This window comes from Cebidichthys violaceus, unplaced genomic scaffold (assembly GCF_023349555.1).
Source record: "Cebidichthys violaceus isolate CVI_PGR_0920_01 unplaced genomic scaffold, fCebVio1.0.p SCAF_20, whole genome shotgun sequence".
NCBI lineage: Eukaryota > Metazoa > Chordata > Actinopteri > Perciformes > Stichaeidae > Cebidichthys > Cebidichthys violaceus.
In genome coordinates, this window is record NW_027176373.1 from 9692079 (window position 1) to 9711305 (window position 19227).

Genomic DNA, 19227 nt, shown 5'->3' on the forward strand with positions numbered 1-19227 from the left:
ATTCTTTATTCACTTCTCCACCACCAGGGATTACTGTAGATCCACTGACCTCCTGATCACAAACTCACTGCATCTTCCATTAAACCTTGAAAATGCAACGTCTGCACTAAATATAATGCCAGAGAGTCCTATGTTATATCATGTCCTGGATGGAGAAGAGAGGCCCCTCTAGAAGGAAGTAGAAAGTGTTTTATTGTGGAAGCTAGCGGGGTCTATTAGAACAGCTGCATCTGAATGGCTCAAGTACAAAACATTCATTCAGCTAAAAAAATTCAATTCAGCCTTCCAGGGGGGTGAATTGAGCCAGGCCTTCAGTTTCTGCTTTGGCATGGAGCTTTTTATTCCACTAATGATCAGAGCAAGATAAATAATGTAACCACCTCGACGAGAATGAACTGACCTATTATGAGAGAAACTTCATTGTCCTTGAGAGCAACAGTATAAATCTTTTCTTACAATCCATTTGACAAATGAAAATTTGTCATGTAGATTCTGCAGATCTATTTTAAGCATATCTGCTCTCACCCTTGAGTTAAGTGACATTTACTGGTTTCCAAGAGACTATACGACTCATGGCTGGTGCTGAAGGTGGACGACCTTCTACCATTTATTAACTGCAGGGGTACTGTGTTCTTATAAAACTGTGGCTTCGGCAGGTAGCACAACAATAAACCAATAATGGTGCCAATCACTTGATGCTCTTTAACTGGTTATCTCTTCTGCACTTATAATAATACTTTATTTAGAGTCATCAATTGGCTCAATTTTCTTTACAAATTAAAAATCACAGTCAGTGTTAGCTAATGTACCTTTAGAAATCCTCATCCGTACCAGCCACGATTTGAACCCTCACAAATGGCTACAGCAGTAACACTGAAAAACCTAGATAATTAGCTTTTTAGTGGTGGTCACAATCAAGAGTTGTATGAAATCAAAGCATAAGTAATTACGTGATGTTGCGATTCAAGAGTCACAAAAGAGCTTTTTCTTCGTAAGTGCATTTCTGAACCTTTTCAAACACCCCCACTGGGTGTTTTTTTTCCCCTGCTTTAATGGCCTTTTTTGTAGGGCAGAGTGATGCAGCCCTGATTTAGATGTATTGTGTTGAGGGGCCCGGTGGCACATCTTGTGAGGGAGTCCAGAATTCCCAGTGTCACCTCTGCTGTGGACATGACTGACTAATCCACTGCCAAACTTGCCGGTCGACTGGCTGGGTGTGTAGCTGGATGGCTAACTCTCAGGCTGTTTGGCTACCTGCCTTGTTGTTCCTCTCGGACTGATTTCCTCTTGATTAGCCATCTTGCTATTCACTCGTCTGTGTCTGTCTGTCTGTTCTAGCTGTCTGGACTGACTGCCTGTGACTATGATTGTCGGCCCCATTGATTACCCATGCTTTCCATCGATCATGTCAAGTAATTATAGTGAAGCAGAAAAGCCACCTAATCTAATAATCACTGTCAAAATCTACATGTGAGAAATCCTCCGTCTCCCATGTGTACACAATTGCTGCAGTTTGCACACACGGCTAATTAGCAGAATGTGGAGATAAAGAATCTGTCTGCTCAAACGCCTCATTGTAACACCCACCAGCAGAGCTATACAGTATACACACTGACTCTCTGCTCCTCCAGCACCTCAGGACTGACAGCAGTAACACATCCATTAATGACTGTAATGCACCAGAGGACATGACAGTGAACTTGGATGTGACATTATAGAAACCTAAAAGACGATGTTGGTGATGCTGCAGAAATAATGCACATTTTGTTCTGAGGTGTCTCCAGAGAGAGGATGTAGTGCTGCCGCTGATAGTGGCGTTAATAATGGATGGGCCTACACTGTAAAGCGGCTGGTTGCAATATGATTAGCCCATACCAGAGTGGCCTATTTCCCCTGACTGACATGCACAGGCTGATTGCCCTCACCTTATATACACATTTACTGGTTACACTAATAGCCAAATACATTGTAGCCGTGATTTGATGCGTAAATCCCATTTTAATCTAAGGGAATGTGGTGTCTAATTAAAGAGGCTGCAAACATAACCGGGCCGGATGAGAGAGAGAAAAGGGGGGGGGGGGGGGGCATAACAGATGCTGTTTATACAAGCTATCCTTTGTGAGGAAAGATGCTGGTAGCTTGATGCATGCAGGCTATCTATACAGTAAGCAGTGATGGCATGCTTAACCTACAGTCAAGGTGCTTCTTCTTGGGTCCGCTGACTTCGTGCGTCGTGGCCTTGCAGACGGCTTTGCTGATGGCAGACCCGGTCATGCTGTGCTGCGCCGCGGCGATCCGGTCCGTCAAAGACTGTCCCGACATGTTACTGTGGAGGAGGTGGTGGTGGTGGAGGAAGAGGAGGCGGCAGGCGGAGTGATGGTCGAGGATTCCGGGTGGGGGGAACCGGGGAGGACGATCAAAATGTCTTTAGAGGCAGGGAGGAGGGTAGTGCCCTCTGCGAGAATCGGCCGTCTGAGCAGGAGGAGGAGGAGGTGGTGGAGGAGGAGGAGGAGGAGGAGGAGGAGGACAGCAGCGTACACCGGCAAGGATCCGGTGGGAGAATTCATGCGGCGGCCAAATAAAACATTAGACGGTCACATCCAGGGAACCATTAAATATTCAGTCGAAAGCATCAGGATGACCCAGCTGCAAAAAAAACAACCGATTAGCCTATGTAAAAAAAATAAATTAAAATGTATAATTAACAGCGGCCTGCATCAAAAATAGTAGCCTATAATGATATAAGACAATGTAGCCTACAGTAAACTGTAATATGTCCCTGAGATGCCGGCGGGATACGCACGAGAGCTGAATCGGAATAAAGATGCCAAAAATCGAAACACTACCGGTGATTATTATCAAATCTATGCGGCATCTCCTATGATTGAAGACTCATTTTTCCAGCAAAGACGATATGAAACAGCATTGTCCCGTCCCCTTTTCTCCTCTTCTTCGCCCGGTTTCTCCTCTGAATCTACGCACGGATCGGACTGCAAACACCTCTCTGATCCACACAGCACCCCGCGCTGGCTGCATCTAACCCTAGTCGCTTTGATTTTTTTTTCATCCCCCACAGTCTTTTTAATCTTCTTACAAAGGGTGTATTTCTGTGTTGAGGTTGCCGATAGGCCAATTCTTTTTTTTCTTTTTTTTGTGTCAGTCAAAGTTGTGTGTAAAATGGCAGTGCATGAATCAGGTGACTAGGAAAGGAGGGCGATTGGGCCACTTATCGGGTCCGGGGGAGGGCATCTTAAAGCAGAAGGCTGCCCCGGGTCTGAAAGGCAAGGCATCAGCTGTCACCACCTCGATGCATGTGGAGGGCTCAAGAGTGTCATGTGCAAACTGTCCCCGATTACCTGCCATTCAATGAAATGTAGACACATATGGAGTAAAATCCATGATAAGATCAACACAAGATGTTTCATTTGTGTGATTCATATTGTCTTATAATGACTGAAAAATGTGTGTGGTGACCTTGATGATATTATAGTGATTTTTATGGCATTACAGTAGCAATATGTTGTTTTTCATATAAAAGGGTGCCTATATGCCCTACAGTTTACAGAGATAGTGTATGGTTTTTAATGGTACCATGATAAATTCAAGCAAAGACGTTCATGTGAAGGTCCCCATTTGGTGACATTTCTTGTAGACTTAAAAATGTCCCGGTTATGTTCCAGTTGGATTCATTTAGTTCCAACAACATTCCCAGTGTGGGTCTCAATGGCATTACATGGTCAAGTAAATACCATCTGGGAGCAATTAGTGATGGTTCCTGTTTGTTTTTGAAAGACCAACATCTTAAGAAATTTCTGTAGGAAATATTGCTGGATCAAATAGTTAAAGAGAGATATTCTGGGAATCCGTAAATATCATTAGGAAACCGCATGGAAATGTTCTCTATAACTCAAAACATTTTCACACAATAACAACTTGTTTGAAATTGAAGGACTTTTGCAATACAGTATTTACAAAGTCACTGCTCTTTATAGCAATTACATTTTTTTCTTTGTATGACTTAAAGGAGGCGATATTGCACTTTAAGTTAAGACAGCAACTAAGAATTATTTTCATTCATCATTAATCTGCTGATTATTTAGATTAGTCTTTTAATTGTTTGGTCTATAAAATGTAAAAAAAAAAAAAATATGAAAAAAAATCCTATTATAATTTCCTAAAGCCCAAGGTGACCTCCTCAGATGTCTTGTTTCACCTGATCAGAAGTTAACCTCAGGCCTCAGTTTGTACCTCTCATGTATTACCATACGTCGGGTCACAAAGGTAACCGTCAGAGTCTCAAAGTCATTATTAACCAGATAAAACCCTCTGGGTGACACTGATACTTACCGCTGTTCTGACGGTATTTTCAGAGTCCTCAAAGACTCTCCTTGCTGGGTAATTATCTTTTTATAGAAACTGCGGTTACCTCTGCGACTCAAGTATACGCTAAAACATGAGAGGCACAAACTGGAGAAAACCAAGCTATTCAGAGAAGCTGGAGGAATGTTAATTTAGTTAATTATAAGAAAATAAATAGCTACTGACTAATCGGTAAATTGTTTCAGCTTCATTTGCTCTCGTTTGTGAATCAAGTCAATGTCGAGGTTGATTTCCAAATTTTGAGGGTGAAATGTGTGGAGCTGAGAGGATGTGGCACATTCAAAGATCCTGAAAGGACAATGCTGCTGAAAACATACTGCGCACCATATGACACCACAAATACATTTTTTATTGCATGTAGTCTGGTCCACAGAGAATGCAGTTACAAATGTTTTGTATTACAAGGCTATTACACATCAAAGGCAGTGAAGTGAAATATAAAGCTGACGCCTAATTCAAAAACATGGAATTTCAAATAACACTCGAGGCAGACTCAACAGAGGCGGCTGTTCAGTTGTTGCTGCGCTAAAAAGACACACATGCCATGCTTTCGACTGGCGAGAAATCGATTTTAGGGTTAAAAACTCCTCATACCAACAATAGAGCCAATAGTTTGACTGTGAGTCGGGTTTGCTATAAAAATTATTTATATCTAGAGTCAATATTCACTTTGAGGATGTGATGTAAACAGTTCTAAACTGAAACCACACATGTATACATAATGAAATGGAAATTGGTGCTTAACTAGAAGGAGGTGCTGTTTATCATGAAAAGACGGTAGTACTGGAAGAACCACAGGCGTTTTAAAGTGCTTCACACTTTACCACTACTATTCCTAATTAAAGAAATTCTCAGTCCACTAATAGCCTTCAGGTTTTATCAACGACTTGAATAGTCCATTTAATGGACATATCTGCTGAACAAACCCTAACCTCATTACCTCCATAACATTTATGTTTTTTTCTGACTGCAAAGGAGTCTTGTTTTTTTTCTTAGTAGCAAGTGAGAGCAGATTTTCCAGCCCGTCAGTTCATGATCCAGTGTGAAAGGAAATGTCTTTACGTATTAGCAGGCCTATTATGAATACACGGGATGCACCCTCTGTGTAATGTTACATAAAAGGATTAATTTCTACGTCAGATTAGCAAAGAAAAAAGGCTGTGATCTTCAGCAGATGGATAGTACAGCCTTTGTATTGACACGACTATCCAGTAAGTTTCACTCTAACCATCGTCGAGTCATTAGACAGTACACATCCGTTTAAACCCAGTGCAACCAGTTAAACCAAAGAACATTCAAACGATTTTAATTATTTGATTTGAACTACGCAACATGATTTTAAACATCGTGGGCAGAAAATAAGGCCGCTTACTATGAGCAGCATAGCGTTATCTTTTTGTGTACAACATTTTATTGATTTCAATCATCTTATTAACAGAGCACCAGACCCTGCATGATTATATTAAAATGAGTTTGACCAAAACAAAATATCAAAAGGAATAATTTGACTTTTCGGAAATGCCCATTATTCACTTTCTTGCTGAGCTTAAGATGATTAAATCGATACCTGTTTGTTAAATATTAGACTACAGCCAGTTAGTTTAGCATGAAGACGGGAAACAGGGGGAGACATCTAGCTTGGTTCTGTCAAAAGGTAACAACAATGTAGCACCTCTAAAGATCACTAATTAACACATTGTATCTTCTTTGTTTGATTTATGCAAAAGCTGAAGTGTAAAGACAACAATTAGCTGTTTTACAGAGAGGTTAAGTGCCGGACTATTTCTTGGCTAGTCACTGGAGTCTCTTCTGGTTGCTCTTCAGTTTTTATATGCATTAAAGGGACAGTGTGTAGGAATTGGTGGCATCTAGCAGTGTGGTTGCAGATTACAACCAATTGAATGCTACACACTGACCCTTTCAACAAATGAGCTGGAGCGTGTTAGTTATTGAGGACTTTGTTTGGACAGAGCCAGGCTAGCTGTTTCCCTCTGGTTTCATCTTTATGCTGATCGTCAGGTGGCCATAAATTAAAAGGAAAGATCAATCTTCTCATCTAATTCTCTGTCAGAGTTTCAGCTGGAAAAGACAGTGTAAGCCTGAATCTGTAGAAATGACTTTGACCTCAGTCACACTCATGGTGGGGACTGGGTGTTACCACAGAGTTAAACTTTAGGTTCAATGCATGAAATTCAGGACATTTTAAGCATATGCAGTTTTAGCTGTTTTCATATCCCTTAAAAACTGCCTTTACTCACTCTTGTCCGCTGATCTAAAAATGCAAAGAATGCAAGAAGGCTTAATGTTTTTATGTTTGTGTTCACACTGCAGACAGACGTGCTGAAGTTTTAAGAGCTGTCAAAGGCACAATGTCAAATATGTTCAAGAGAAAAAATGACACTGTACAATCTGTGGCAAAAAAAAGGATGAAATAAACAAACTTTTTGTTCCATAGTTGTGAAATTTAAGTACATAAAAAACAAAATTAAAAGTTGACACATCAGTCTGAAACATTTAATACTTATCATTCTAAAACTTTTAATAATTTAAGACATTTTTTACCTTTAATAATCAAAATATAACACTTTTAGAGGTTGTGCAGGATTCATCAGAACTCCGTCTTTTGTGCTTCAGATATCCTGTTGGCCTGCAGTGTGAACAAGCCCATGAACATTGGCTCTCCCCGTTTTACAAACAGTCCCTGAGTCAGACTTATCTCAGTGGCCTCACAGCTGTTCACTTCCTGGTTGTCTGGGATTGGTCTGGAAGTCACCACTTGACACATGAAGAGCAGTTGAGATGATCCTTCGTGGTGTTAGTGTATCCAGACAGGACTAGGGTGCTGGGGTCTCGCTCTACCACCGGGCTCTCCTCGTTGTTCAGGATGTGCTCCACCAAGCAGCGTGCCGCCTCCTCAATGTTTGCATTTTCCTGAGGGAGGGAATAAAAGAAGACACCATGTGAAGAAAATCATGTGCTCTTTATAGCCACTTCACACACAGTCATAGTGGCAATGCTCTATGGATGACTATTGTGACAAAACCAATAAAATGTTTATCTGTCCTGTTGAAACATAGTGTAACGAAAGCACAAGTAGAGAACAATCAATAAAAAACACTAGATATAATTAGCTACCATAAGCTAACAGTCATGTTGAACATAGTGAGGCTGTATCACCAAAAACCCCTACATGTGTATGGGTGTGATTTATTCAGCGTTGGGCTACTTCTTCTTCCATTAGTGTCCACAAATGTCAAACACAGCCCTCATCACAGTCAGGATGAAAAATACAGCATATCAAAAAGTGTGATTTTTGAATGAATTGATATCTGACATGGCACACTAACTTCCTAATTGGAAGCCAGGATGTCACACAGTGATAGAAACACTATTGTTTCTATTCTGTCTGTTGAGCCTTTGTGTTCACTAGCCCCACTACTGTCTCTGACTCGCATCCTAGTGTGCAACTCATTAGACGGGCTGGAAAAACAGAGGGTTAACTCACACCCGACTGCAAACATTCCTCTATTTGTCTCTTGAGAGCACGGCAAATAATGTCTGACTTTTTGTGTTTGTACTGTCATTTTCAGAATCATTTATTTTTCATAGTGGACTTCGGTTGTATTAACATTGCCATTTTTAGCTGGTTAAATATGTAGTTAACCTGACTGTGTATATTATGTGCAGAGCAGCTGACTTTGATTTACCCCCAAATTAAGTCATTTAGTCTTTGCCTCAAGTCAAGCCCCTTCACAACTCTTTCCATTAGGAGGTTAGTTAAAAAAGCCCTCTAACCTTTTATATTAAGTGATTAATGGAAAATGTTACTACCTCAATCTATCTCAAAATGTCTTTTTCCACTGATTTTGCTGCAGTAATTGCATCCAAAGTCACGTATCCAGTCTCTCCTCTCTCGTACCTTTGCAGAGGTCTCGAACCAGCCAACGAAGCCATTCTCCCTGCAGAAGGAGTCGAGTTTGGGCTGCTGGGAAGCCAGCTGGTCTGACTTATTGGCCAAGAGTACAGTTGGAACTGGCCTCCCATGGTTCAGGGTCACCTGAAAAGTGAAGAACGACAGGTTAGATGATGGTTGTACAGACTTTTAATACAAGCAATTTAAAATGTGACTGTAAAAGGATTTGTTGTAAATACCCTTGTGAGCATATTGATTTTTCTTCAAGGTGTTATTATGCTTTAACAGAAGTACTTTTTTACTTAAGGCTCCTCTCCTCACACCTTTCCAATGTTAGAACTTAGAATTGCTTTAACTTTCTCAAGCTTTCTTTTTGTCATTTTCTAAACCATTACTGTGTTGGCCATTTTCCACATTTGAGTAATTATCACCCCTCTGTATGACAGCAGGCTTTTCACCTTGTCTTCAAGTAAACACTCTTTGTACATGTTGTACATGTTGTATGAGACATTGAACACAAATTAGTTATTTTTTAGTATATTGATACCTGTACAGAAATTGTACAACTCCATTGACTCTCATGTAATTGTTTCAGATTTTTCTACACTTTCAGGCTTGTTTTGAGTATTTTGAGCTAGATCTGGTTAAACTTTATGTAATAGTGATACTTGATACCCTGAGAGGTTGAATGGAGCTATACATTTCTAAAAGCTAACGTTTCTATGTAAAAACCTGTGGAGCTAACAATGCAGAGTACGTTAACACATCATCAACTAGCGTTAACAGTTCTATGCTATGCTAGTTACTGAAGGTATACTGACTGTACACACCTGCTGCTTTTTGTTTTAATTAATTGTAACAGTGAATAAAGACCTACCCAGCTCTACAGGGACATTGTTGTTCCTTAATTTGTTGTCTTGGTAGTGGTGGTTCACTTCTGCGTCTGTAGGCTTTAGCTTCTATCATTTTCTTTTCAATCTGTTTTTGCTGCTGAATCAGTTTGATATTCTGGATATATCTTTCCAACGCATATTGTAAACCCTTCTGTCTGCTTCTTTCTTTTTTTTAATTTTAATTTCCCCCAAAAATGAGATTAGACATTTATGCAGGGAGGGCAGGTAGTGACAGTGTGGGCTCTATGGTAGCTCTGACAGCTTGATGGAGGAGCAGGAGGGGGCAGGTTTAGAGAAGGGTCAATTCTGACATCTGAAAGGTGTGAAGGGCATACAGACACCTCAAGCAGTTCCAATGTAGTATCTTTTTTTCTCTGCAGACTATTGATATAATGTCACCTTACATGAATTTTAGGACATTGTGGCTGCAATTTTTCAAACTACTTTTCTCGACCGTGGAGCTGTCAGCACACACTTGTGCCTCTGACAGCTGTTAAATCCTTTCTTCGCATAATCTCACTTTGAATTTGTTCCTAAAGTACATGAAACACAGGTGACTACAACAAGCAGTAGACATACTGCAATAAAAAATAAAGATATTTAGACATGAATGTGGATGATGTCCATGCAGTATCTGTGAGAATCCTTTTCATTAGAAATCTTTAAACCGAAACAATATCGCTGCCCTATCCGTAACTGTAACTTTGGCATTAATGTTGTCGTTTGTGGCTGTGGCCATGTGCGGGTATAAATATTAATATTACTTTTTACTCCTCTGAATGCGACAGAATGACAGTTTGTGCTGACCTTGGAGTCCAGGTCATCCTTCCACTTCAGCACGGCGTCGAACGTGGAGGCCCTCGTCACGTCAAACACCACCAGCGCTCCCACCGCCTCCCGGTAATAGACGCGAGTCATGTTCCCATACCGCTCCTGTCCTGGGACGCATGGTACAGCCAATCAGACACACACACACACACACACACACACACACACACACACACACACACACACACACACACACATACACACACACACACACACATATTCATGAAAAGACACCTTTCAAGTCCATAAAATTAAATCAACTCACACCACGGTTTATCACTGATAAACAGCGAGTTTGTGTGTATGTGTGTTTATTCTACAGTAGCTGCCATCATGTGACTGATATTATCTGCATGGGATCACTTGAGTCACAGCTAGGCACAAGATCTACATTCCTCAACCAGGCTTCAAATGACGGAGGGACCCAGTTATCCAGCACACAGACAAACACTCTCTCTCTCTTGGAGTTCACGTCACCCACTGCAAAAATCTCCATGCTATCAACTTATGTTTGTATATCACTGAGTCCTGTTCTGTATATTGTTTCAAGACACTCATTAAATGAGTTGATTGTATTGGAAAGCAGTGAATATAGTCCTACAGCACTGGCAAAAAAAACAAAAAACTTTCAGGACTCAGAAATAGCTTGAATAAGTTGGAGATGTTTTGCAGTACTGTCCAACTGCTATTTCTAAAAAGTCTTTCACAGGCCCCTACTTCCCTAAAACTGCCCTCAGATTGATTTTAAAAGTGTAGGTTTCCAGAAGTAGCTTTTAAAAGATTTTCAGTAGTAAGTGAAACAAAAGGTTTTTGTTTCCAAAGATCCTAAAACACACATTCTTGAAAATTAAAACCTGCAGAGCTTTACAGTTTCAATAATCACCTGATGCAACAATAAACCTGTAAACCGGAATGTACTCGTTAAAGTTTGACAGACCTGCTATGTCCCACAGCTGTAGTCGGATCACAGTGTCATTGTTCCACTGCAGCACCTTCAGGGCGAAGTCCACGCCTATGGTGGCTCGGTAGTGCTGGGAGAAGATCTGATGCACATACCGCTTGATGATGGACGTTTTTCCGACTCCCAAGTCCCCGATAACCAGGACTTTGAACAAAAGCTCCTGCTGCATGTTTGCAGCTCTGCTGCCTCAAAAAAAACTCCTCGAAGAATTATTGTAACTTTATGCAGGATGTTGGTGCACAGGTATCTTAACACAATTCTAAACTACAGCAAAGTTACGGAAAGTAGAATAAATGTTATTGGGCTAGTTGGACATTTTCTTCAGTCCAATGCACCGAGAATAAAAAAGTTGTTATGATTCAATATCATCAAGATTTGCAAAAACAGCGGTCAAGTTCGCCTGTGATCACTGCAGTCCACCCGTTTAATCACACATGACGGTCGACTCTCTGCTCCCGTGAAGCGACTCTAACGCAGCAGCTCTTAGCTGGTGGTGCGTTCAAGAGGTCCTCGTAAAAACCCCGCTTTGGAATTTGTCACGCAGCTGATTTTCTTGGATAGGCTGAGGACCTTTAAGCAAGTAAAACTATCAAAACCACATTACACATTATACATGGCGGATCATATAATATGTCATGTGTGTAAAGTGTTAATTTGAAATGTAATTAAAACACTTTCTTACTGTAAATTCGTGTAATTGCATAAAATACCAAAAAAAGAATTCAAGCGGTAAAAATTGTAATGTCTAAGATAGTCAAGATTCTTTTCATATAATAGACTGTATTTTTGTTATTGAAAATGTGTAACCTAATATCTGGCATTAAACAAGTAAAGTCATTTCTGATCTTTTTTCTGCTTAGTGTATATATGGATATTAATAAAAATTGCATCAGATCTTGCATATGCGCTCACTTATTTTACACTTGTGTGTTTATTTGTTCCTACAGCCTATGAAGGTAGCAGCAGGACTCTTTGGATTGTTGCTGCGCTGCCCTGCGTACAGTTACGGTAATGGTGCTGATGAGGGCGAGGAGGAGATGTGTGATGCTGCTGTTGTGTCCTGCTGCCATTTCGTCCGCGGATCATCACGGAAATATCAACAGTCAAATTAACCAGCAGCTCATATTATCTGTCGATTCGAACACTCAACAGGCTGCTTTCATCTTCAAATGCTGATGGTGGACAAGAGGCCGGCTTAATATGATGCATGTTATTTGCTGGTTATTTCTGTAATTCAACCACTGCTACCCTGGAGGATCATTTTTAGAAGACATAATCATCGATATGGGGTTTGTTTTTTACAGGTACTGAGCTACTAACTTTAAGGTGGGTCATCATTACCGATTTTTATTAGATTGTTTTCCTGAATGTTAACCATTAATGTAAATAATACTCATACTGGCATTAAGCTAAGTGGGTTGGGCCTCTATATTTTTCTATGAACTGAACATAATATTTTATTATAAACAACACTGGAGGTCTTCTAGGAAGCAGAATATTATTAACTAGCAGTCCTGTTTAGCAGCTGTCTCCTTATTAAGCGTATGTTTGGCTAGCTTCAAGGCCTCATTTTGTGTTATTGCTGTATAGCAACCAGCCTACTATCCACATGGGGGCTGACTACACCAATGTTTATTGAGTTGGAGAGGAGTGGCCTCTCCCCCCCTCCCCCATCCTTCCCCTCAAATTAGATCACCCAACTGTAAATCACATGGACACTGCTGAAATGATTTGAGCCTATTACTTTCCCCTCATGGGGGCAGCTATAATCCAAGAATAATCCATGTGATCGACACAGTCTGGATTAAATGCACATTTGTTTTTAATCTGAATCTATTCAAACACATCCTCTGTTATTCTGTTGTTTTCACTGTCGAGGCTTTAAAGCGTGTTGAATCTAAGCTGTTGTTTTATTCACTGTCTTTTTCTTCCCTTTGAATGATTTGTATTGTTAGTGAGCAGAACTACAGCCAAATTCAAGACAAGACAATGTTTTTAATTTCATATCTTGTGAAGATAATTTCTGCAGTGGTTTTGTGAAACAATGCGCGCACACTTTGTTTTGACTTAAGTCTTAGGATAAACTCCCATTCATCAAAACAATTTAATGTTGATTTAATGTTTGTTTTTTATGAGCAAATGAAGCTCAATTCAGTTTTTGAACAATTTTACATTTTAGTTTTAGTTTTCTTTTCAAAAGATTGGATGCATAAGAACCATAACAACTTCCAATTGCAGTAATGTGGATTAGATTGGAAACTGATAAAAGATTAGTTTTTGTAATCAAAAATGTCATGTTATTTGTCATATATGATCATAAACTCAGTGTCTTTGAGCTTTGGACAAAACAAGACACTTGAAGCCATAACATGGATGATGGTGACCTCACATGTGAATGCTTTTATTTTCTCACAGATTTTATTTTGGTGAGACATGGAGACGATATGGCTTTATCAGTTTCGTCTGATCGTCATCGGAGACTCCACAGTTGGCAAGTCGTGTCTGATCCGGAGGTTCACTGAGGGCCGCTTCGCCCAGGTGTCAGACCCGACGGTGGGCGTGGACTTCTTCTCTCGCTTGGTGGAGATCGAGCCGGGCAAAAGAATCAAACTACAGATCTGGGACACTGCAGGACAGGAGAGGTTCAGGTAAAGTCAGAACTCATTTATCTCCCCCTTGATCTTTCTCATCCAGTCACAAACCGGCATCATGACCTGCGAACAAAAGTCACTTTCCTGCTTTTCCATAGTACTTTTTCTCTGTGTTAAGAATCCACACCAACATGACAAACACATCTTAAACCAAATCTTACTCCAACCATGTCCTGATCATGTTGGATGTCCCAGATGGGCATTAAAGATCCTAAAGGATAAGTCTAATGATGTGCTATATTTTTCTTATTGTCCAAAAAACACATTTCAATTCCCAAACCACGTGGATTCTTCCAACAGGTATATTTACTGTGTATCTAAAGCCTGATGTAGCTTATTCCTCTGTGCCAAAGAGCTCAGTTGTCCAAAAACAATTACCAACACACCAGTGCTATTTTGTTGCACTGGATGACATGTTCTTCCAATATGATCAACATGGGCATTGTAGTTTATGTTGAGTCAAGTCCACTTTACTGCTGCTGTATATTATTAACTAGAGCACCAAATGGTTCCCAACAGATGCACTATTTAGTCCTGTTGGAATCACGTTTTCCAAGAAGGACAGTTCCCAGCTGATTAAGGGTCAGGTTTCTTTAAAGCTAAAGTAGATATTTATGACTCGTGTTTATACAATTTACATCCTCATTAGGAACAAATGATCTTGGGCCAAGAGCCACAGTCAGGGTTGAGAAGGACTAATGCATTGAAGGTTTTGGTCTTTTCCTGAGATTTGTTTATAATAATGAAAAGTACATAATGGTGCCAAGAGGTTGCATCCTGTCACAATCCAACACTTAACCTTTATTTTAAACTGTTTCCACAATCTTTCCCTAATTTTAACCAAGTGTTTTAGGTGCCTAACCATAACCACATCCTAACCATAGTTAAAGGATAAGGCTGGCAATATACTTTATTTATTTTTATTGACAACCTACCCATGATCCAGTTTGTGTGGCTCTCAGCTCTAATCCCATTGATATACTAAAGACATAAAACTTAAAAAAAGGGTCACGAATATATACTTTCATTTAAAGTAATTTTGTAAAACAGCTGGGTACTGTGATTTTGACAAACATTACTCAAACAGGAGTAAATAGTGCATTTGCTGTCTCTTCTATTTTCAGCATAAACAACAAAGTTAGTTTCACAACCCATCCATCCATCTATCTCTCCAGGTCCATCACCAGAGCTTACTACCGTAACTCAGTGGGAGGGCTCTTACTCTTCGACATCACAAACCGCCGCTCCTTCCAGAACGTCCACAACTGGCTGGAAGAGGCCCAGAGCCACGTCCAGCCACACAACATTGTCTTCCTGCTGGTCGGTCACAAGTGTGACCTGGAGGCCCAGCGTCAGGTGACCCAGCAGGAGGCGGAGAAGCTGGCAGGGGCCTTCGGGATGCGCTATGTGGAGACATCGGCACGAGAGTCTATCAACGTGGAGAAGGTGTGGATGAGATTTGACTATTTCTTCCCAGAAACAAGATCAGCTGTGATTCTCTTATTTAGCTTCATCACCAAACGCCTTCGATGCTTTTAACCACACCCTGTGGTCTTACTCGGCTGAGATTAGTTTATGATCCTTCATAATCTGTTTTTTATTTGCTTTTTCTAAAGGCATTTGTGGATCTGACGAAGGACATCTTTGAGCTGGTACGGAGCGGGGACATTAAGATCCAGGATGGCTGGGAGGGCGTCAAGAGTGGATTTGTTCCCAACACCGTCCATTCCTCCGAGGAAGTCACCAAAGGCAGCCGGCAATGCTTCTGCTGATTTACCTGGCTGCAGCGTGTGGGGGGTGACAGGTAGTAATACTTCAGTGGACTCCGATCTGTAGGAGATCTGTTTCACGCCTCGGCTGCACCCTGGCCCTTTTTTTTTTGGGACTCATAATATTTTCCCTGCTCAGTTACACAATTTACTTCTATATATAAGACATGGTTTTATCTTTCGGTGCCTGTTTATGACTCTTTGTTGATGTTCCCAACAGGCGTAGAAGCACAAGAAGCATCCTAATATTCTCATTGTTCTGTTTGCATGTGTGTGTGTGTGTGTGTGTGTGTGTGTGTGTGTGTGTGTGTGTGTGTGTGTGTGTGTGCGTGCGTGTGTGTGTGAGTGTGTGTGTGTGTGTGTGTGTGTGTGTGTGTGTGTGACTGACTGTAATAATCCTGCTGTCTTTGCAGCTCTCAACACTCTCAACAGCTTTACTGCACTTTTTTGGCCTTTCTGATGTGTGCAGTTATATTCCAGTGGCTAGTTATGTAGTTGGTGCACTTCTCTTAAAGACACTGATACTGAATCAGAGATGCCAAGACTGAGCCACCCCTCTTCCTTTAGATGCATCATATATATATATATTGCAACCTTGTACAGACTATTTAACCAGTGAGAGAGAGCAGACGGAAAGAGATCCTCACTGATTGTACTGCACTACGAATCCAAGTGGCTTAATACATAAAGAGAGCGGATGATACAAGATACAATACAAGTGGACTCAATTTGAACCAAAGTTTGAGACTCAGCTGGACTTTTTGTTTGTCTGCAACCTGCTATCGACTGCTTGAGAAAGAGTTTGCACTGTGAAAATGTTCAACGGTACATTTGCTGAAAGGAAAATATATTGTAGCCGATAGCCATTATAGCTTAATAATAGCGAGGAGATTTATCAATATGTTAAGTACCCACGTTCCTGTTTACTACTCTGTGTTGGTTTACTGGTGAGAACTGTTAAGACATAACCTTAAGGCCTTTTGTTTGGAACCCCAATATGTTCAATATTAAATACATTTGAAAAGGATATTTTGAAACTCATTATTATGTGAATAAATTATGTAAAATATACAAATGAGCCAACAATTTCTAAAATAAATGAAGAAATGCTTCTAAGTTGTTATGAAATGTTATTTGTTATTTTCATAATAACAGTTTTATTGGAGTTTATTTTTATTTGATTATTTACATTTTTACTTAAAATTCCCCTTTTCAAATGTCTGTTTTTATTGCATGGTGGCATTTTCTCAATGGCAGTATATTTCATAAAACATTTTATTTTATGATTTCACTTTACATGACAGTGGTGTTGTCAGCGGCCCGTCACCTTTCCCCATGCCCCGAACAACTGCTATCAAATTTAGCCCTTTATCTTTTGTAGTAAGCTGCTGAGAAAGACTGAATGGCTGCATTTTGTCCCAGATGCTCCTCATAAAAACACAACGTAACTCTGAATTAACCAGCTAGTGCTGATGCTAAGTACTATTTCACAATCCTGCATAGCTAATTAGCCAGCTATAGATAGCATGTGCAGGCTTGTTAAGATGCAGAGGAGATTATAGTCATAATGTTTGTGTACTGTGCTTATTTACCGCATATGCCTCTAGTTTGTTCATTCAGAAAAGATTTGACATTGTTGTTGCAGGAGCATACTGGCTAAATTTGATAGCAGTAATTGAGCTAGCTTAAGAAAGCTAGGGGAACTTGTGATTGGCTGAAAGGTGAGAGGCCGGTGACATCGCTGTCATAAAAAATGACATTATGAAATAAAATGTGACACAAGATAAAACTATTTGAAAAAATGTCACTAAATAAAAAATATACTTTTGAAAATGTCTGTCTATTATGAAATGGAAAGTAACTCCAATAAAACAATGATCTCTGAAATTATTCCAAAAAAATATTGTTTGATTTATAAAATGCACACAATTGATTCATGTAATTCTTTGTCATAATAACTTGTAATATTGACCACTTTCGGGCTCCATACTTTTGGAAACTGATTTCATGAGTTTGAGTATTTAACATTAACATTATACATTAAATGGCACCTTCAGGTCATACATTTCTCCTCATAACTATGCCATTTATAGATTCAGTCATATCCATATTTAATCATTGCATGCCACCATTTTAACTCTAAACATTTTTTATTTTTGATAAAATGTAAATAATCATTTCATTTAGTTCCTGGAATCTCATGAGAGCAGAAATAATAAAGATACAAATGTATATATGAAACCCTGAAAGTGAACTAATTAGGGTTATTTAAACCTCACTACAATTGCTCAGACTTCAAGTCCGATTCTGGGCATCAATATTCACTAATTCTAACAGTTTGGAAATTACGATTTGCGAGTTAATTTTTTTTTAAGCGTGCAGTGGAAGTGTCTCTTTCAAATGCCTTTTAGAGGAGAAAAGCATAATCAGCTTCTGTTCCTGTTCATAGATAAAACTGTGTTAATCCTGAGAATATCAAAATCTAAAATGTAAGGTGGCTGCAAACACATTGGTATCACATTACGCAACCTGTAAATAATTTACTTGAAACCTAACCCTGACAAAGTTGAGTCGTCAATGTTGTTGTGACTCTGATTATTATAGCACAAATGTCATCAATAATATATGCCTTGAGAAATTAATAAAGATTTGCCTTCTGCAAAATGTGAAGGAACTCTGCTGTTTCTACCACAAAACTGACAGTAATGGGTCACAGCCACAATGTTAACAGACGTAATGCTGTGTGCGGCCACTAGAGGGCAGCATTCGTGTGTGGAGAAGGGAGGGCAGAAGGAAAAGCATTTTAAATACCATGTTTTGTGTTTTTAGTTGTTAAAATGCTGGCCTATTCATACTAAATATTATTGTACATAATTCTCAACATACTGTGTGTAAACCTTGATTCCATAGTTAATTTTTCCACAGGATATACGTTTCTTATTGTTTGACCCAGTGATGTTTTGAATTGTCCATGGTGACTAAAGTGGATCACACTGCGTATCTAATGCTTTGTATGTATGTAGCTATTGTTTCTCAGTCACATTCACACCCCAGAAAGCGGGTGAGTTTTTAAAAGGTACCACAGTTTTTGAATATAGACCAAGCAGATATTAGAGAGACAACATGCCTCTCACACAAGAGGGAAGGAATGTAAAAGTTGACTATTTGGCCATTTTGCCGGAGGCAGAGGTAGACACACAGGATGGTTGCTCCATGCCAAAGTGTGTGTGTGTGTGTGTGTGTGTGTGTGTGTGTGTGTGTGTGTGTGTGTGTGTGTGTGTGTGTGTGTGTGTGTGTGTGTGTGTGTGTGTGTGTGTGTTTCACTGTTAGGGCAAATAACACTTAAAAATAAGCGTGGCAAGATTAGACAGGAGTGTTCCTTATTTATACATTTTTTTGTGTTGACTTTTTTCTGTACTTAAATTAATGTAAATTTAGTTTTACTTAACTGTTACATACTTGCTTACTGTGGATAAGAAAAGTAAACATAGACTGTTGAAGCTGTTCGTATGACATGAGTTTACTCTGTAAAGGATAATTTACTTTATTTTTGGGTTAGGGTATGTAAATGTTAATGAGAAATGGCACAAAGAAACACAATTGGAACGTCTTTGGTCACAAGGCCAGTTTGTCTTTACTTAGTGATACAAGGACGAGTCAATTTATTTACTTTTTACGGACAAGTTATGTTTTGAATGAGTGAAGGCCTTTTGTTGCACAAATTGTTGTTCAGTATAAACTATTGATTGCCCTGAGTGTTTTAGAAATCGGGCTTGAGCAACTGAGAACCACTGTAACACACATTTTGTATTTTCAATTGTTTGTGGCCTAT

The 19227-nt window shown here is 39.7% G+C and overlaps 3 protein-coding genes across 5 annotated transcripts in view; 1 reads left to right on the forward strand and 2 right to left on the reverse strand.

Annotated features, from left to right (window-relative positions):
* LOC137876529 (phosphatidylinositol-binding clathrin assembly protein-like) overlaps positions 1 to 3195 on the reverse strand; it is a 28112-nt gene extending 24917 nt beyond the window's left edge. For 2 of the 3 annotated variants that reach the window (XM_068716174.1, XM_068716172.1), the window contains exon 1: positions 2193 to 3195. In XM_068716174.1, the coding sequence (XP_068572275.1) occupies positions 2193 to 2322 (130 nt within the window). In that variant the 5' untranslated portion in view covers positions 2323 to 3195. The remainder of the gene's footprint in view (positions 1 to 2192) is intronic. The other variant, XM_068716173.1, reaches the window with a different exon arrangement.
* A 1513-nt stretch (positions 3196 to 4708) lies between these two features.
* rab38c (RAB38c, member of RAS oncogene family) lies at positions 4709 to 11395 on the reverse strand. Its single transcript, XM_068716177.1, has 4 exons — positions 10952 to 11395; positions 9994 to 10124; positions 8300 to 8437; positions 4709 to 7311 (listed from the first exon to the last, which is right to left on the reverse strand). The coding sequence occupies exons 1-4, from the start codon at positions 11142 to 11144 to the stop codon at positions 7150 to 7152; spliced, it is 624 nt and encodes a 207-aa protein (XP_068572278.1). The 5' UTR covers positions 11145 to 11395; the 3' UTR covers positions 4709 to 7149.
* Positions 11396 to 11990: 595 nt separating this feature from the next.
* LOC137876534 (ras-related protein Rab-39B) lies at positions 11991 to 18795 on the forward strand. The gene is made up of 4 exons (XM_068716181.1): positions 11991 to 12301; positions 13391 to 13623; positions 14802 to 15072; positions 15243 to 18795. Exons 2-4 carry the CDS (start codon positions 13409 to 13411, stop codon positions 15396 to 15398), a joined length of 642 nt encoding a protein of 213 aa, XP_068572282.1. The 5' UTR covers positions 11991 to 12301; positions 13391 to 13408; the 3' UTR covers positions 15399 to 18795.
* The last annotated feature ends 432 nt before the right edge of the window (positions 18796 to 19227 follow it).

Coding starts and splice junctions, on each gene's coding strand:
- rab38c (XM_068716177.1), bottom strand. CDS start 11,144: ATGCAGCAGGAGCTTTTGTTCAAAGTCCTGGTTATCGGGGACTTGGGA. Junction 8,438..9,993: donor AGGATGACCTGGACTCCAAG/GTCAGCACAAAC, acceptor TTCACTTTTCAG/GTGACCCTGAACCATGGGAG. Junction 7,312..8,299: donor GGTTCGAGACCTCTGCAAAG/GTACGAGAGAGG, acceptor TCCCTCCCTCAG/GAAAATGCAAACATTGAGGA.
- LOC137876534 (XM_068716181.1), top strand. CDS start 13,409: ATGGAGACGATATGGCTTTATCAGTTTCGTCTGATCGTCATCGGAGAC. Junction 13,624..14,801: donor GCAGGACAGGAGAGGTTCAG/GTAAAGTCAGAA, acceptor CTATCTCTCCAG/GTCCATCACCAGAGCTTACT. Junction 15,073..15,242: donor AGTCTATCAACGTGGAGAAG/GTGTGGATGAGA, acceptor CTTTTTCTAAAG/GCATTTGTGGATCTGACGAA.